This window comes from Plectropomus leopardus, chromosome 23 (assembly GCF_026936395.1).
Source record: "Plectropomus leopardus strain MGB_pleo_1.0 chromosome 23, ASM2693639v1, whole genome shotgun sequence".
Lineage (NCBI taxonomy): Eukaryota > Metazoa > Chordata > Actinopteri > Perciformes > Serranidae > Plectropomus > Plectropomus leopardus.
This window is the reverse complement of record NC_142198.1, coordinates 8,957,057-8,974,482: the sequence shown is the minus strand read 5'-3', so window position 1 is coordinate 8,974,482 and position 17,426 is coordinate 8,957,057. Positions and strand designations below refer to the sequence as shown.

General features: G+C 36.8%; 2 protein-coding genes, 1 long non-coding RNA gene and 1 other non-coding gene across 5 annotated transcripts in view; 3 read left to right on the top strand and 1 right to left on the bottom strand.

Moving 5' to 3' along the window:
* Window positions 1–1,393: 1,393 nt before the first annotated feature.
* Window positions 1,394–7,869, top strand: tmem179ba (transmembrane protein 179Ba). The gene is made up of 5 exons (XM_042512434.2): window positions 1,394–1,529; window positions 2,571–2,767; window positions 4,376–4,513; window positions 4,983–5,061; window positions 6,547–7,869. Exons 1-5 carry the CDS (start codon window positions 1,434–1,436, stop codon window positions 6,745–6,747), a joined length of 711 nt encoding a protein of 236 aa, XP_042368368.1. The 5' UTR covers window positions 1,394–1,433; the 3' UTR covers window positions 6,748–7,869.
* On the bottom strand, window positions 6,959–7,040 carry trnas-gcu (transfer RNA serine (anticodon GCU)). The gene has a single exon. It is a non-coding gene; the product is annotated as a tRNA-Ser (tRNA).
* Window positions 7,870–9,208: 1,339 nt separating the features above from the next.
* On the top strand, window positions 9,209–11,004 carry LOC148185644 (uncharacterized). Its single transcript, XR_015775702.1, has 2 exons — window positions 9,209–9,497; window positions 10,422–11,004. It is a non-coding gene; the product is annotated as an uncharacterized LOC148185644 (long non-coding RNA).
* A 975-nt stretch (window positions 11,005–11,979) lies between these two features.
* The window catches only part of plcb3 (phospholipase C, beta 3 (phosphatidylinositol-specific)), a 109,343-nt gene continuing 103,896 nt past the window's right edge, over window positions 11,980–17,426 (top strand). Inside the window, exons 1-2 of one of the 2 annotated variants that reach the window (XM_088073885.1) lie at window positions 11,980–12,131; window positions 12,956–13,085. The gene's annotated coding sequence lies outside the window, so the exon portion shown is untranslated. Of the gene's footprint in view, window positions 12,132–12,955; window positions 13,086–15,613; window positions 15,831–17,426 lie in introns of those variants that run through there. The other variant, XM_088073884.1, reaches the window with a different exon arrangement.

Genomic DNA, 17,426 nt, shown 5'->3' with positions numbered 1-17,426 from the left:
GTGATGCACTATTTATAAAATATGTCTCATAGTACTCAAGTTTCATAATACTGCATTACTGTATCATCATAGATTATATGGCTCACAGTGTAAAGTTTAAGCATTCTCATAAGTTAAAGGCTGATTCATCATCTATTCATCATCACCTTCTCTCTGTTTCCGACAGCTTTCATTTCATCTTTCTGGGTCATGATCAGCTCCTGACCCGAGGAGAATTGCTCTCTTTGACAACCAGTGTTGAAGTTTCTCAACACATCAGTGTGATAAATGAACGATTTTTACGCATTTACAAGAGACACGTCTGTCTCGAGGACAGACCCAGTAGGCAGCACTACTGAACCTAAATACTGTTGTGAATCTCGAAGGAAGCATTGTCGCTTTGGGCAGCTGGACTATGAGAGTGAACTAAGTGAAGCCGACCAAAAAAAGCCGAAATATCGCCGGAAATCAAATACTCTTACCTTCAAAATTTAAGCGTGAAAAGTTGTTACATCACAAACGGCTCAAGTAGGTGAGTAATTGGGTTCAAATTGGTTTCATCTGGCTTTAGTAATAGCAACAGATTATTTGATTCTGTTTTTCAGACATTTGATAGACAAATATAACAACTTTAAACTTTTTCTTGTTTTGGAAAACACATTTCTGCTGACTGCGTTCTCCTCTAACACCTCTTTCAGGATATGTAGTTACACAGTGGTAAACAAAAAGATTGATAAAATATAGCCTTGATCTCCAGTCAACCATGCATTGATCTTGCTTAACCTTGCTTTCCTGTGCTGTGTTCAGACCTTTCTTTTCTTTTAAGAACATGGGAAAAAACTTACTGGGCAAGAAAAGTCCATTAAATTGCAAAAACAAAAACAAACATAAAACAAACCAAAAAAACCGATTACATATTAATAAAAAAACCAGCGAAAACTATTTAGAAAACTACATTCATGACTCTTTTAATTGTATATTTTAAATTATGGTAGAAAAAGTAAATAGGCATATATTTCAACACTTTCTTAAGGTAATTTTCCTGTTTGTTTTTGTGATTTACTTCCTTTTCTTCTTTTTTTTTTTGCTTATTGTCGTATATCTTTCTTGTAACTTTTTACTAATTTCTTGCTAATTTTTGATCATATCTTATTAAGTTGCCTGTTACCTTCTTTCCATGTTTTGGAAATAAATCAATTCAATGCGCAGGTTTTAAAGGGTTAAATTAAACACTTTGTTAACTGAAGCAACTGAACTGAAAATTTTTTAATCGGACATTTTAATTGATTTATTCTTTTGTACTTGACGCTGGTCTGCCCCGTTTCTACTTTCTACCTTTCTCCTTTCTGCCTCTGTTAGGGTTTTATTTTGAAACACTCAACCGGAAGTTCCCATTCATACCGTGTCTATCTTTATGCTGGTGTCTCTGCAGACAGGAACCTGGCCGCAGGACGATGGCGTTAACGGGGCTGCTGCTGGTGGAGTTGGCTCTGTATGCCAGCTGCTTCGTCTGTGGGATTGTTGCCGCCGCATCCATCACCATAGTCCAGGTGACTTTATCTAAACATTGATAAACTAGCTTTATATAATGCTTCTTTTTTCTCCATCCTCTTCCGGGTAGTACACTTTATCGGTGCGCACGAGGGTGTTAGAAAGTTTTAAGTTCACCAAAGGGACAGCTAAAACGAAAAATTCACATCAGAAGTTGTATTTGTGGCACTTATTTGTACTTTATTCCACAGTTTGTCAGCTTTTCAATTCATTTGCGTTTCCTGCTTCAAAATGAGCATCTCGGTAGGCTATTTTTTCTCGTTACAACTATTTTTGACGGCTTTTTTTTTTTTTTTTTTACGCTCGCGCACTTAAAAAAAAGCAACATAATTTTCTACTTTGTGACGTATCCGTAAAACAAGAGCGCGAGCAGGTGAAAAAAAGGACGCGCCTTCGCTTTCTTTGCATTTCATGCTAGCTGTGAGTGTTGTTACAACTCTCTGAGCCATCTTTCCGTATTTTACCTGTGTTTGAAGCTAAAAACAAACAACACAATGTATTACATTGTACAGTAGCGAAACTATGCTTTCCCTTTTTAACACAGTATACCCCCCAAAAGATCACAGAAAGACTGTTATTATCAGTATCGTCAGCAGTATTACCCAACCAAGCGCTTATTTCATTCAACCTAATTTAATTAGTTGCACTCGTACAAAGCTACAAGCTAAAGGCACTGTGAAAACTAACATTTATTTTGATTCTTAAAATCATGTAATGAAGTGAGCAAGCGTATGGACGCGCGTGCGTAACTGTTTTCCTGCGTGCGCGCGCGAGTAATAACAGAGTCATGTGTCCAGATACTGTTCTCACCATGTGACCAGATGGTCCTCGAGCCCAATTATTGCCTCCACTCCTTTATTCAAGTCAGATGCTGCAGTTTATGTGTTTATGTGTGCTCTATTCTGTTGTTGCAGTTGAAACAATGCAACAAAATAAAAAGTCGTTGGAACAATGTAACAAAGCTGAGACAATTAAAATAAACAAATTAACAACCACAAAACAAGAATTGAAATTACTTAATGAAATCTTTTGTCTCTCAGGGTAACTTTGGAGGGCGGTGTATGCTGTATGGACTTGTCAACTACAATGCTTCAGCAAGCCTCATTGATGTCAAGTCCTCCAGTGCCTCGTCACTGTGCTATTTTGTGTCGGCCATATCCGTCTTGGTGGCGGTGGTGTGTTTCTCACTGTCTCTGTACTGGCTGTACTCTTTCTGCATCGACGGGGAAATCAGAAGGTATTGCCACATGTGTTTGTGTATGTAATCAGAAACCACTGGCTGTCAGTGCCATGAAACAGTCATTGTTTTGTGTCCTTTGTCATTTTGCTGCTTGCTCTGTTAGAATCCTTGAAGCAGGACCCTAATCGCTCATTAAACTTTGGAGAGACTTATTTTCAATTCAACCTGTATGCCCAAACCTCCAGGAGGTTTTAGGGGACAATTCCACTGAGGATAAACTTTTAGAAACTCTAGGTTTTGACTACTGTGTGCCGTTTAAGGGAGCCAGCATATGATTGAGGGCCACACAGGAAAAGGGAACACACCATGACATTTTTTTAACCCAGTATACCATGACTTTTTTATGGCATTGTTTATGACGTACTAACACTATAAAAACTATCAAAGCCAACAGTGATATAGACTACATAACACTTAAATTACGTTCTAGTTTTCCACTTTTTAATATGTTTAAAGGTAATGAAACACAAAGACAGTACAGTGTTTGACATTTATTGTACTTGCCTTCTGCAGTTTAACAAAAGCTTTTGCTGGTGTGAAGCAATACCACTTAGACAAACCAAACTCAGAACTGCATTACATCGTCATATTAGAACTAGTAGTAATAAAAATGGAATTGTTTCTAAAGGTTATTTATGATTACATTTGCTAATGATTATTTTGGACAGCAGTGTGTGGTTGCCTTTTGCAGCATAGCATTTTTTTCTATATATACTCAAATATAAATTTTATTTACAGCCTCACCTTAAAGTCATAATTTTATTGTCCTTTGTATGGGCTGTAAACAGAGTTTGACTAAATTGAAACTTACTTTTTAACTCCGTAATCATCTTATTCTTGAACTTTACTATGTGCCAACTACGTGAATGCAAATTTTACACATCTTGTGACATTTTTGATTTAATTATTCAATCAAGATTTTACAGATATCGCTGTTTGGAGGCTGACTTTTGACTTGAAAAGATAAACTTTATGGCTCACAAACTGGAAAATCTAAACTGATTAAGGCTGATAAATGTTTAAAATTGGGCACCACTCAGTGTTTCCGCTCATGATTTGGATGCAAAATATAAATGATGTATCAGAGCTGAAACCATTATCCCGTACAGTATTTTCCAGCTGTTTCAGCCATCATTGCCAGGCTTTTTTAAAATAATTTTATGGCAAATGCATGCACAAAAAACATGTAGCTGCACAAAAACACTTGCTCGTTAAAACAAAAATTGGCCAGTACATTGTCCTTCCGTATTGCAGAGTTGTATTCTTGTTAGTGTGACACAATAACAGCATCAATGCACACTTATAAAATCCCTTTGGGTGGGTCAGCAGGATGGTTTAATTAGGTTTTACTGCAAGTTTTACTGCCTGAATGTGATCTTTGACACTGGTCTAACAGTTCAGGCTGCAGAGTTAGGAGGTGGGAAAAAATACATGGAGTAGAAAAGATCAAACTGGACATGCCATTCTAACAAAGTCATACGTTACGAACACGAGTTGTACGTAATTTCCTCATTTGTTCAGAGGTTGAGATAACACTATTTTTCCATTGCTTCAAAAAAGCGTACCGCCGCTCTCACAAGTTTCTGTTTATTCTACTCTCCACAGGGAGCGCATGGGGATGAACCTCATTATAGCTGCGAGCGGCGTCTTCCTGTTCTTCCTGCTCATCTCGGGATGCATGTTGAAGATTGGACGCGACTCGCTCTGCAAGTCGGTCATAGAGAGTGTTCCCAATATCACCAGGTGCCACACACACACTCACACACACGCCACACAATGCAGCCACAGCATGCACAGGCATGTCCACACAGTCAGAAATGACACTAAAAACATTAGAAACCCAGTGAGTTTTAGCTTCAGGTTTGCTTGCATTTTCTTCCAACCTTTGTGTTTTTTTCTTTCGTACTCAGAACAGTTTCTCTGTCTTTGTTTTTTTTCACAGCCTCATTTATCACCATTAAAAACACTTACCCTTTCAGTTGGCCTGTCAGCAGACACTCTACTTTCTTTTCCCTTAGCATATGCAAGCAGATACTGATGGATAATTTACTGAACCTTTGACTCCGAGTGTTCATGTAAAATAATTCATGATGTTTCTGAGGAATTATAGCAGCTATAATAGACCCCGTTTGCTATCTGTTTGATAGGACACAAAAGATGGGTTGAAATGTAATTTTTTTTCTGACATGCAAACTATTTTCTGTCTCTCAAGATGTGAAGATGCCCAGACCAGGAATTGGGTCAGCCCAATTAAAGGGGATAGGTTCTTCAGCAGTCTTTATAAAGCCGAGGTCAGTAGGCTTCATTCACTTCTTTATTTCATGTCCAGAATCACATGTGAGCAGTTCTCGTAACTCTTTGCATTACATTGATGAAGGCACCAGTTTAATTCATGTACCAGTCAGCTGCTCTACTGTATTTTCATCAAATGAGGAAAAATACCTTTTACGAGATTTTCATGTTCAGTCCCACATTATGAGTAAAGGATAAAGCTCAAGCTGAAAACCCCAAACGTTCCTTTTTTTCATTTAAAATTTAAACAGTTAAACCCTTTGAAAGCTCAGAAAATTGGTTTGATTTCTTTAAAATCATGGAAAGCAGGTGAGAAGCAACATAATGAGAAATCACCCGAAAATTAGTAAGACGTTAGTAAAAAGTTACAAAAAACCCTGTGAAAATCAGCACAAAAAAGAGAAGTAAAAAAAAACATAGTATAGTAATAAATAATATACCTTAATTTTGAATGTATAACTATTATACTTATAAATGTAATTGTTAATTTTTAACCAGTTTATCTGATGATCAAATTTCAAATAATTTTCTTACTTGCTCTTTTTTCTTTTTTTTAAAGTTAATTTCCAGGTAATTTTTGTGTCATCTTTTAAAAATGTCTTGCTATTTGCAGTACATTTTTTGCCGAGTTGCTGATTGCCTCCTTTGAAAGAAATCAAACAAATTTGCTCAGGCTTCAAAGCTTTAAATTCTTGTGAAAGGTGTCTTAACACAGCACAAGAAAACTTATGTCAACCCAGATTTGAAAGGGCTTAAGTTGCAATTTGATCATGATTCTTCAGTTTTATAATTGGGAACGTTTCCTAACATTTGCAGGAATATGAGATTCTAAAGGAAATGTGACCAGCAGGATATCTGAAAAGATGTGTGAATGAATTGTAGCACAGCCTCTAAAGCTGCTTATTTAGAGCAACTGATTGAGTCAGCATGAACTCTTTAAAATATTAATAAAGAACCACTAAAGTAATGATATTCAAACTTTTGTAAACTGGCATCAGACCATTAATAAACACATTGATAATATTTATCAGTAAATATAATGGATTTATTGCCTGTTTTCACCCTTTCCTTACTCTTATTTACCAAGAAGCAAACCCAGTTGCAGCAGCCCCACAAAGGTCAGGTGTTCACAGGGTGTTTCTAGGGTTTAAAGATATTCTTTACACTTTTTTCAAGCTCTATTTATGCACTCTAACACCTTTCTTATATTCAAAATACAAAAAAATCCCATTCCTATTCAGTTTATTTTCATTGTGAAGTAGAAAATATTCCACAAGCCATCCGGCGCCCTGTCACGGGACAGATTTGGCCGATGGGCTGCAGGTTGACTATCACTGCATACGTGCTCTCTAACGGCAGCTGCTACAAAGTATCATTTCTCGATTATCTGTATGTAAAGGGTGTGTCCATCACTGACTGCTCAGATTCAGATGAAAGAGCTTTGTGTCTTTCTAGTGTGTCACGTTTCGTCTCTTCCCTCTCAGACGGCGGTGTGGGTCAACTTCTTCTTCTGGCTCATCATCGGGGTTCTGGTGATCGTGCAGAGGCGTCAGGGTTTAGGTTTGAAGTTGATTCCAGGAGGGTACGGAGGGTATGGCGGGCCGGCCGGAGGTCTTTTCGGTGACGCCGGGGTGACGGCTGCAGAAACGGAGCCATTTTTCAACCGCCCTGCAAGGCCACAGTGAGGACAGTGTCACAGATGACTTACAAAGACATGTACATTAGCACAACACAATGATGTGGGAGTAGATGTGGAAAACGGGTAAATACATTCAGAGTACTTGTAGTTCAAGTGTTTCAGTGAACATGTTTTGTGAGACATCAGGAATCAAAGCACAGTAATTTGGGAATAACTTTATTTGCTGTAGGGCGTGATTCCACAATAGAAGCATTACCCGACGAGGATGGGATTCGAACCCACGCGTGCAGAGCACAATGGATTAGCAGTCCATCGCCTTAACCACTCGGCCACCTCGTCAAGTCTGAACAAAACCTTAAAACCAACGATCTTGTCGAGCCTGTCTGGCATGTCTGACAGACTGAGCACATGATCCAGGGTTTTAACTGTTGAACACTTACCCGTTTCCCACATTTGCTCACAAAAGTCACATTTCTGACCACTGGATCACACAGAAATATATATTTGTTCTATTTTGTTTACATAACAAGAAACGGAAGAATGTTTATTGCAAGCATTCATTTTTTAAAATTTTTATTTCATCAGTGTGCTGACATTAACTCTTGATGTGACGGGAGAGAATGTGTCCTTTGTAAAACACGTCTTCACTCAATTTACAAATTATTAACAAAACTTCAAAAGCCTTGAATCACAGTTTTTTTTAAACATTTGAAAAGTTGGTATTGTGAGTTTCTACTCTTTGCTTACCAGTTTTATTCCGCTAAGTTGCCGTTTTCTTTATTTATAATTAATTATTACATTTTGACGTTATTTCAATTGTCTTTTCTCTTCATTTTGAAAATGTTTTTCAAGTGATCGTGGATTAAGTTTTCATATATAAACAAAACAACTCCTTAAAGAAATACCCATGAAACAACTAGAATAACATTATATTACATTATGCAACAAATAATTTAAATATATACATATTTTTTACATCTGTTATTCAGTCTAGGTTCATTCACAGGTGCTCATCAAACACTGATCCTTTGTTAAGGATATTGTAACTTATGAGTTAATATATCTAAAAAGGCTGTATGTCAAGATATCACTCACTTGGTTTGTAGTGTTGGTACTTGACACATGGTGTGCTACTTTTTAAACCAATAAACCAAAGAGTTACAACACAGATGTGTTTTCTGCTGATGTGTTTGAGAGGGAGTGGAAACATGCTGATGGACATGTTGATCTGTGTCTCCCTCTGCTGGCTGATAACAGGTAGATAACCACATGTGACAGAGATACATTCATGTTAAATGAGGTACTTTCTGAGGCCAGTTCACTTTCATTTAATGACTACAAAGAACATTTTTATGTGAATATCTGGATAAAAGTTGCTTTTTGTGTGATAAGTAATAATTTTATTGTGGCTATGAAGTGATCTAATGAGAGACTGAGTCAGTAACCTCTATAGACTTGAAGCTTGTAAACTTAAAGGAATAGTTTTGATTTTTTAAAGTGGTATTGTATGACATATCTAAAGACAGTGTTTTAGATACAGTAGATGGCGGTCAGCACGCCCCAGTTTCAGAGAAGCAGACTGGAGTCTGACAACGAAGCTGAGCCATGTACTGCTGTGGAGTGGTCAATGACTAAACATATTTCCTCCACCTAAAAAATGTCCAATCTAAAAACATCAATAACAGTTCAAGAGTGTGCTATATAGAGAGTATTTTCATTGATTCTCCTTTCTGTCAGACAGCCTGTTTCAACAGGGAAAAGACTAACAGCTTTAGTTACCCCTCTATGCTCTGGATATCCAGACTCTGTTGCTATGCTCCTCAGGTGCAGTCAGACTGTTTCTGTCTACAGTTAAGAGCCTGTTTCAAAGCCTCACAAAACCAATAGGACTCACCAGTTTTGCATAGTTTTTGTGCAAGAAAGCTAAACCACAGACCACTATCTGGCTGTGACTTTTGTTAGTGATTTGCATCCAATCACCAATCTTATCAGCAAACCCTGAAATAAACCCAGACCTTACTATTAAATTATTGTTCAAAATACACATGATGAAAAATGCATTCATAAATCAATCTGTGCATTTTTGCAGATTAAGACATTCTGTAGCTGCATACTGTCAAATATAGAATCATTATTTGACCATTAGACTGAGGAGAAAAAAATAAAATGTAAGACTGAATGAGTTACCAGCACATCAGGGGCTGTGAAGGCCAAAGTTGTTTTGTTTTTTGCCACCTATATGCATTATTTTACCTCATGAGAGGCGTTTGTGTGAAGTCAAATAATGCATGTGAGAGGTTTTATTGTGTATGTATAATGTAAGATAGTGTAAGTGAGGGCAGAAAGACTAATTTTGGCCTACATGACCCCTGGTGCCAGCAGATCAAAATAGACAGCTTACTCCTGCTATTACAACATGACTCCTACTCTTTCCTGAAATGCCTAATCTCTGTGGATTACGTGACCTCACTTGAGCCCTGAGGTAGAAGATAATAGGAGAGAGAAAGGAGAGGCAGGACGAGAAAGAGGGAGACGCATGGGGACGGAGAAAAATAAAGGAATATAGGGAAGCCATATCAGCAATTTGAAGGAAAAGAAACCTTTCTCTGTAAGTCCATTTCTAACATCCACTTCGGACCATACCTGGAGTTACTGTGTGTTTTTTAATACGCACAGGAACTCTGTAGAGGACAACCAAGAAGAGAGAGAACGCTGGAGAAGATCGAGGACTGTCTTACACTCGAGTCTCCGAAGAAGACCACAAAGCTTGTGATAAATTTGACTTTGGAGTCCATGGTAAGACCTTTTCACATCCTGTTTGACCATCATTGAGCTACTGATTAGAAAAATAATGTGTGGATACAAATATGTCTGAGAGAGAAAATAAGAGTTGAATTTTAAAAAAGAAAGTGATGAAAAGATAAGGATAAAATAGGAATTCGGAGAAGAGCAGCAGTGGCCGCTGCAGAGTGAGCTAAGCTGTGATAAGCCTCGTTAAGCTACTTTCACTCTCCACAGATCAAATGTTCTGTTTAAAACCTGTTGATCTGTGCTGGACTTGTGACGGCAAGCTATTGATTCACTTCATCAGACTTTTTTTTGGTAGGATGGGTGTAGTTTATTGCCAATTCAGACAAAAACTATAAAGAACTGAGTCCTTAAAGCTCAAAAAACTTTCGATTGGACCAGAAAACCTGTTTTCAAGCATCAGACTGCTTGAGCAAATTGGCTTGATTTCTTTCAAAATCATGATAAGAATGCCATGAGCAACTTGACAAGAAATGGCTGAAAAGTTAGCAATTTTTTATTTTTATTTTCTTAAAGTTACCACAGAGTTGTCGAAAGTAAGCAACAAAAATTTGGAAAAAAATGAATGTGTGTGTATTTTTTTCTGCAGCATAATTTCATTTTGTAATAAGAATTAAAAGTGAAGTTTTCTGGACATTTCACCTTATTTTTATGATAATATCTAATAATCCTCCAGCTAATCTTAAGGTTATTTTCTTGTCATCTCCTAACTTTTTTTTTTTTAAACTTGTGGACCATTGCAAAGTTGCTCATTGCCTTTTCCCATGTTTTGAAAAGAAATCACACCAATTTTCCCAGGTTTAAAGGGTTGCTTGTAAAAGGTATCTGAACGCAGGGTTAAATGCCCTTGAGTCAACAACACTGTATTACGCCCAGCTTTTGTTTTGACCTCTGACCTCCATCCTTTTCCAGAACATGTCTGCGACCCAGTGTGAATCAGTAGCAGTGAGCGTAGAGTCTCTCCTCAATGACGCCAAGAGGATGCAGATGCAGTGCCGTGAACGCAGCGAGCAGCTCTCCATGGCCGCCACGCAGCTGAGGGTGGAGTCGGCCGCCCTGAGGGAGCAGTGTGAGTCCACCCAGCTCGACATGGCACGAATCCGCCGGCAGCTGGATGAGCTCATGGATACCAAACACGCCTTCGAAGCCAGAGAGAGACAGGCACGTAAACTCAGCAAGCATCTGTGAGGATGAGAGAAAGAGAGGGATAGAGATGGTGAGGTTAAGTTTGATAGATCACAGTATGTAGTTTAGAACAAAGAAAGAAAAGAAAAACAAAACTGTCAGAGACTGAGCAAATGAGCAAAAAGCCAGAGAAACAGAAGGAAAAAGAAGCACTTTATTACTACTGACAGCTCTTACTCGTTCTCCCCGACTGTTGCTGCTATGTAAAACAGATACAAATGTGAATGCGCACAAGAATTTCATCCCTCTCCTCTTTCCCTCTTTTCATGTCTAATAAACTCTGTGCAAGTACATTCTTGTCTCTGGCTAATTTCAAGTGTATATTCTCCTTATTTAGCTTCATGTATCTCTATCATTGTGCATGTGAGGTAAGTGGCTCAAAGTGGATAAAGAGCAATTGATATCTGTTGTGGAATTACAAAGTGAAGTCTTAACAGGCTTGAAAATGAAAAATATTTAACCCCACATTAAACCTGATGTCGCTGAACGCCTCACAGGGCTCTTTTTTGTTTTTAGTAAACAAATGTTTTTGAAATGCATAATGATTTTAAGAAACCCTTTTACTACATCAAAGCATAGTTTGCAATATTATATTGATAAATTTAAAGTATGCATATCACAACAATGAACTTGCATTAATTACACCCATACTATATATATATATATATATATATATATATATAACTGAAGTGTGTGTTTGTGATAGACTTGTTATTTCTTTAAATCAGAATTGAGTATAATTATTACATAAGTATTAAAAATATACTTTTAACTTTTTTAAAATGCAAGAGAATGTATCTTAAATTCACTTCAAGCAACCACATTAAGAATATAAATATATTATAAATGTACTATAAACATGCTATGTGCATTTATATTTTGCACGCTTGTAATATGACGCACATTTGTACATTTCTCATATTTCTTATACACGTATTGTGGCTATTTTATAAATTTCTATTCCTCATGCAGAAAATCTCTTATATTTTTTATTTTCATATATGTTACTCATATTATATATTTATATATTATAATGTGTTTTATTTTGTAGCATAATTTGCTTTTTTTCCCCCTTGCATTCATGTTATTCTATTTCTGTTTTCTTATGTCTCTTTGTCCTTACAATAAAAGAGCAACTGTATTCTTAATCTGAATTTAAAAGAATTAAAAATGTATTTAATTCAGTTAACAGCAATTCTTTTTGAATTGTGAAAATAGCTACAGCTCCACTCCAGTCCAGAAAGGGGCGATAATCTAATATACAGCAACAAAAACGAGAGGAAGAAGAAGAAGATGAAGAAGAGGAAGACTACTTAGCTGCACAAAACCAAAAAACAATGTACAAAACGAGATAAATTCAGCCTTTTCGGTTGACAGGAGGAACATTTTTGGACTTCCACTTGAAGACAGACACCAAAAATACTGAGTCGCTGTTTGGTGAGTGCTGCCTGTCTGTCACCATCTTTTAACACCAACACCATAATACATAAACACAACACACGGACCGCGTTACCATCGCCCTGTCCTCGTTTTATTTTAATTTTACCGGAAGGCGATTTGGCGGCGAAGTGTGAACACTATCGTGAGTTCATGATAGCAGGAGAAAAAAACAACATCTCCTGAAACCGGAAATGACAATTAACTGCACATTCACATTGCACTTTTTGATTGTGAGATTTGTGATGCCAGTGCAGGCTGGTCCATGCTCGAGTCTTTGAATTCAAAAGTAAAACTGATGCACTTTTGCAGACATAGAAGATGCATTTTGTAATGAGCCCATGCCATTCCTTCACACATGCACACAGCAGTAAAAATGATCCGCCGACTTCATTCCAGATACTAAATAAATTTGACATTTTAATGAGGTAAGCTTTTTGCAGTCAATATATTGATGTATTATTGTGTTGATTTGACAGAGGAGCACTTACAATAATATCTCAAATTGTCAGATCTTAGCTGCAAGCTTTTGACACTTTAACACTACACTATTAATGTTGGATTTTAACCAGAAGTGATAAGGTAAATGATTGTACAAAGGCGCTAGTTATGTTACTGCTTGTGTTGTTACTGACTTAAGTAACCATTATTTAAGGCATCTTCCTCAATCCCTGTTTTTTTCTGCTCTCATTTCACAAACACGCATATTAGATTTATTTTTTTAACCTGTCCTGATCTGTTGGAAACTGTTCCTCTTTTCATCAGCGGTTTCTATGAAGTGGAATATTTCTCCTCTTTCTTTTTTTTTGGCTTTCTGTCCACAGGGAACGATCCTACTACCACCTCAGTAAAGACACAAAGGCCTGTTTATACAGTGCATAAGTCGTTCCTATGTGAGCCCTGTGAGCACAGCAGCTGAGGACACACCAGCATCTACACGAGAGAAACACAGGGGTGGGTATTAACATGTAACACACAAGTAAAAAAGTTGTTTTTTTTTCTATTTTTCAAAGAACAAGGACTTCTCGTGTTCTTTTTTATAAGAATGTAACTTCTTTACTCAATATTTTTGAGTCAGTAATCTATGTTTTAAGTCACTGCATTTCCATTTCTACCTTTGGTACGACTGATTTGCTATAACTGCAAGGACTGAGTGCAGGGGGAAAATGCACAAAGAGCTTTTGTACTCATCACTTGTTTTTTTTTTTTAATACCTTGCAATGCGAGGAAATCCAGTGGCAATCACGGTCCACATCTGGCCACACATTTCACACTAAAATCTAAAAAAGGAAACAGCTATATGATTAAGAGCTCGCTGTGCATCTAAAAAAAAACTTCTCAAAATCTCTTCTTTTAAATCTTCCAAAGCACACTGAAGGAAGTTGCACATACTGTAGGTGAAAATGTAGTTAGCTAGTTGTTGTTACCTACATTAATCTGTCATATGTGGACCCACTTTACTTCATTAGGAAAAAAATGCTGTTTTTTCGTTATTTTTCACTGGCCTGCACACCCTAAAAATATCAAAAGTAACCTGTACTTTGAGTAATTAATTAACTTTTACTTTTACTTGAGTAGGTTTGTAAAATGGTAAGTTTGACGTTTACTTGAGTTATTTTTCACGGGAGTAATTGTACTTTTACTTGAGTAAAGAAATTCAATACTTAAGCCACAACTAGAGAAACCCTACAACTGCAGCTACTGTAAGCAGAGCTTCAGCTCGCCATCTCAGCTGAAGATTCATTAGAAGAGAAACCACACCAGTGCAACCTGTGAGAGCAACGTGCGTCAGCGATGGCAGATTGTACAACAACAGCAGCAAACTCAATCTGAAGTAGAAGATGAATGGCTTTATTAACCCCTTAAGGGGAAATGGAAATTAAGAGAAACCTGTGCAGCCAGTGTGGGAAGTGTTTTTACAGAGCTGACAAGACCAACAGAAGTCACATCACTGGAGTCAAAGCTTCACTTTGCAGGCAGATTTAAAAACCTCAACAACAATAATATTAATAATAATAATAATTTTATTTATATAGCACCTTTAAAAACAGAGTTTGCAAAGTGCTTTGACAAACAAGGCAAAGCAAAAAGTAGAATTAAACAAGAGAGAAACAACCACAATCAAAAACAACAATAACAAGCCGTACCAATAACAGTAAATACAATTAAAAGATTATAAGATGTAAACACAGAAATAATAGCACTAATAGAATTAAACACGATCGAGACAGAATAAAAGAATAAATTGCAAGATACGTTAAAATAAAAACTAAAATAGATGAGTTAAAATAGACGACGCCACATAAAAGCAAGTCTATAAAAATGGGTTTTAAGAAGTGATTTATTCAGTATTCAGTATTCACGCTTATGACTCTGTTTTACTCTCTATTAACTCCTGAGGGAAATATCTAACCCTCAAGCTGCTAAATGTTCCACTATGTTCATGAGCTAGTTTCTAACTCGTCTACTGCACAGTGGGTTTATCCAGTGGTGTAATGTAACAAAGTAATAATACTTTGTTACAGTGGTGTACATGTAAAAAAGAAATAAACTTAATAATCCTCAGAATTCTGACTGCTTGCATTTACTTATACTTTTACTTTCAATACTTAAGTGCATTTAATATAATTCAATTACTTTTGATAGTTAAGCACCAGAAACTTCAGATCCTTCTTTAAGACTATTACTCAAGCAATACTGCAAAATGGGTGACTTTATCTTCTGCTGAAGTCGTTTTCTGGGTTTATCAGCTGTTGCGATCAGAAACAGCTGCCTGCTGTGGCTGAAAACAGTTGGTAAGAATGTGAATGAAAACTGTCCAAGGTACCCTGTGGACTGGAGTATTTGATAGGCCTTGAAGTAACAAATAACAGTTTCACTTATTGCTGTAACAAAGTCATTTTTTGTGTTCTTGAACTTTTTTGAGTATCTTTTAAAAATATGTAATTTTACTTTTACAGGGGTACTTTTTTTTAGTAAGTATTAGTATTGTACCTTGATACATTACAAATTGCATCAGAGTAAAAGCAAAAGTCAGGTCAGGTGAAAATCAGGTGGCACACTGATTGTATTTTTATTTTTAAAAAAAATCTATTTTACCTTTTTAACTTATGTTTTATCTATCTATTTTATTAACTTTCATTTGTGATTTTATTGCTGTTATTGCTCCTGTTGTTTTCAGTCGATTTCTTTGTATTAGGCTATTTATTATAACAATAATAATAACAATAATAATTATTATTATGCCATAAAATTAAGGATCGCATCATTATGGGATATGGCTAGCATTATTGCACTTTAAGACAGTTAAATTAAAGGTTGCATTTAATTAATCACTGATTTGATGCATCACCTGGACGAATTTGCATTTCTTAAGCCTTGTTTGTTCTAGTGCACTAGAATAGAGAGGGAATATGACCCGCCCCTTTCTCCCTCTGATTGGCTGGATTTCGTTGCTGTAGTTGTTTAGATTGGTTGGGTTAACGCACGAGGACGGGGACTAGTTAGGTTGAAGGTTGAGTCTGGCTAACATGCTAAATGCAAATGGTGAATCTTCCAGTGGTGACTTCTGCGCAGTGGGACAAAGAGGCCGAGTGGACTGGTTATATTTTCTGTGGTTTATAGTTTGTACTGAGAGTGAAGGAGCAGTTAGAGGAGGACTTCGCAGAGTACAAGACCCTAAGAATCAAGTTCAAACAGGTGAGCACCAAACTTACTCTCCAGATAAAGTTAGCATCGTCTTTCCTAATCTGTATGAATCTCTGTCTGTTGTGTCTACTTTGGTGATATTTTATTCTACTGTTCGTTCTGGTTATGTTAAGTTATTGCATTCATGTGGCTTAACAAAGCTTGTTACACCCGCCGTGGTGTCCATACATTGTTTTTATTTATTATCGGCCGTCTTTGTTTCACTGTCTATGTTTTGGCTCTTATATGCTGCCTTCATGTGCTCCTCGGAAATATCGGATTTGCCGGATATACTAGTTATGAGCACATGAAACTGCCTTTAAAGTCGTAATTACAAGTGGGGAATTGGGAAATTTCGATGATACCCGGGCAGCAGAAATGGCGGAAAGTATGGAAACAGTGTCAACAACTGACAGTAAAAGATATCTAGTTATTTTGTTCTTAGTTGCTATCATTTACTTTTAGTAGCTGCACGTTTTAGTATAGGCTATATGACGACTTGACAACGTCATAAATGCATAAACATGGCGGGCAAAAGTGAATGTTCAGTGGATGGTCAGTGGTGAGACACTATTTATACATTCAGGTATTAAATATACATTTTTGATCACATGTTAAAAGTAATATGGTATTATTGAAAGAGCTATCAACCTCTTGTTTAAACGCACTTAAAACTAAAATGCAACCCATCTTCTTTGCAGCCTCCATGTTGTTTCTGCTTTAGGACTGCAAAGCACACTAACACAGCAAAGTTGGAAAAACAACTTCCTAACTCAAGTTGTACTCACCGGCAGCAAACTACAGTCTATAGAATAGGAATTAACTGTTAGTTTTGGCATTGTGGCTCTGTGGTGTGATGTTGTTCCTCTAGTATACAATAACATTTAATTGGCAGTATTATTGTGTGGAAGAACATATTTAAATTTACAGGGGTGGATTGTTTCGGTGTGTGTACAAACATTTCTGATATTGATGGTGTTGTGCAGGGGGAATTTGGACGATTGACCTCAGTATTTGTAAAATTCTGGCTCTATGACCCTCTAGTTTACAGTCGCTTCTCTGTGCATTGTTCCTCCTTAAATGTTTAAAATAGATGGTTATAAAGATCAGTGGAAAATATTGGGACAAAAACTTCATCACTCATAGTAGCAGGTGGCACCTTATATGGTAGCCTTGTCCATCATTGTGTGAATGTGTGTGTGTGTGTGTGTGTGAATGGGTGAGTGTGACTGGTGGTGTAAAGAGCACTTTGAGCGGTCGGAAGAGCATACAAGTGCTACACAAGTGCAGTGCATTCAACCTCAAGACAGAGATTTTGTGTATTGTAGTAATACTAACACATCAGCTATTATAATAACAATTAAATAAAATAATATGGTTGTGGGTTGTTGTAGATTTAGTTTGTGTGAGCTGATGGGGCACAATTTCCAATACTTAACTCTAGGGTTTTTGCTTTTTATATGTGAATTTCTTCTAATTTCCATGTGTAATTTTTGTGTTTCTTGAAATAATACAGTTTTTCTAAATGTTACAGTACAACACTTCCATAATGACAACTTCTCAAAATCTCAATATTTCTTTCTTAAGTCAGTAGCCTTAATAATTATA

Excerpts from the sequence above, each read along its gene's own strand:
- tmem179ba (XM_042512434.2), top strand. The coding sequence starts at position 1,434 with ATGGCGTTAACGGGGCTGCTGCTGGTGGAGTTGGCTCTGTATGCCAGC. Across the intron at positions 1,530-2,570 it reads CATCCATCACCATAGTCCAG|GGTAACTTTGGAGGGCGGTG; the intron begins GTGACTTTATCT and ends TTTGTCTCTCAG. Across the intron at positions 5,062-6,546 it reads GCAGTCTTTATAAAGCCGAG|ACGGCGGTGTGGGTCAACTT; the intron begins GTCAGTAGGCTT and ends CTTCCCTCTCAG.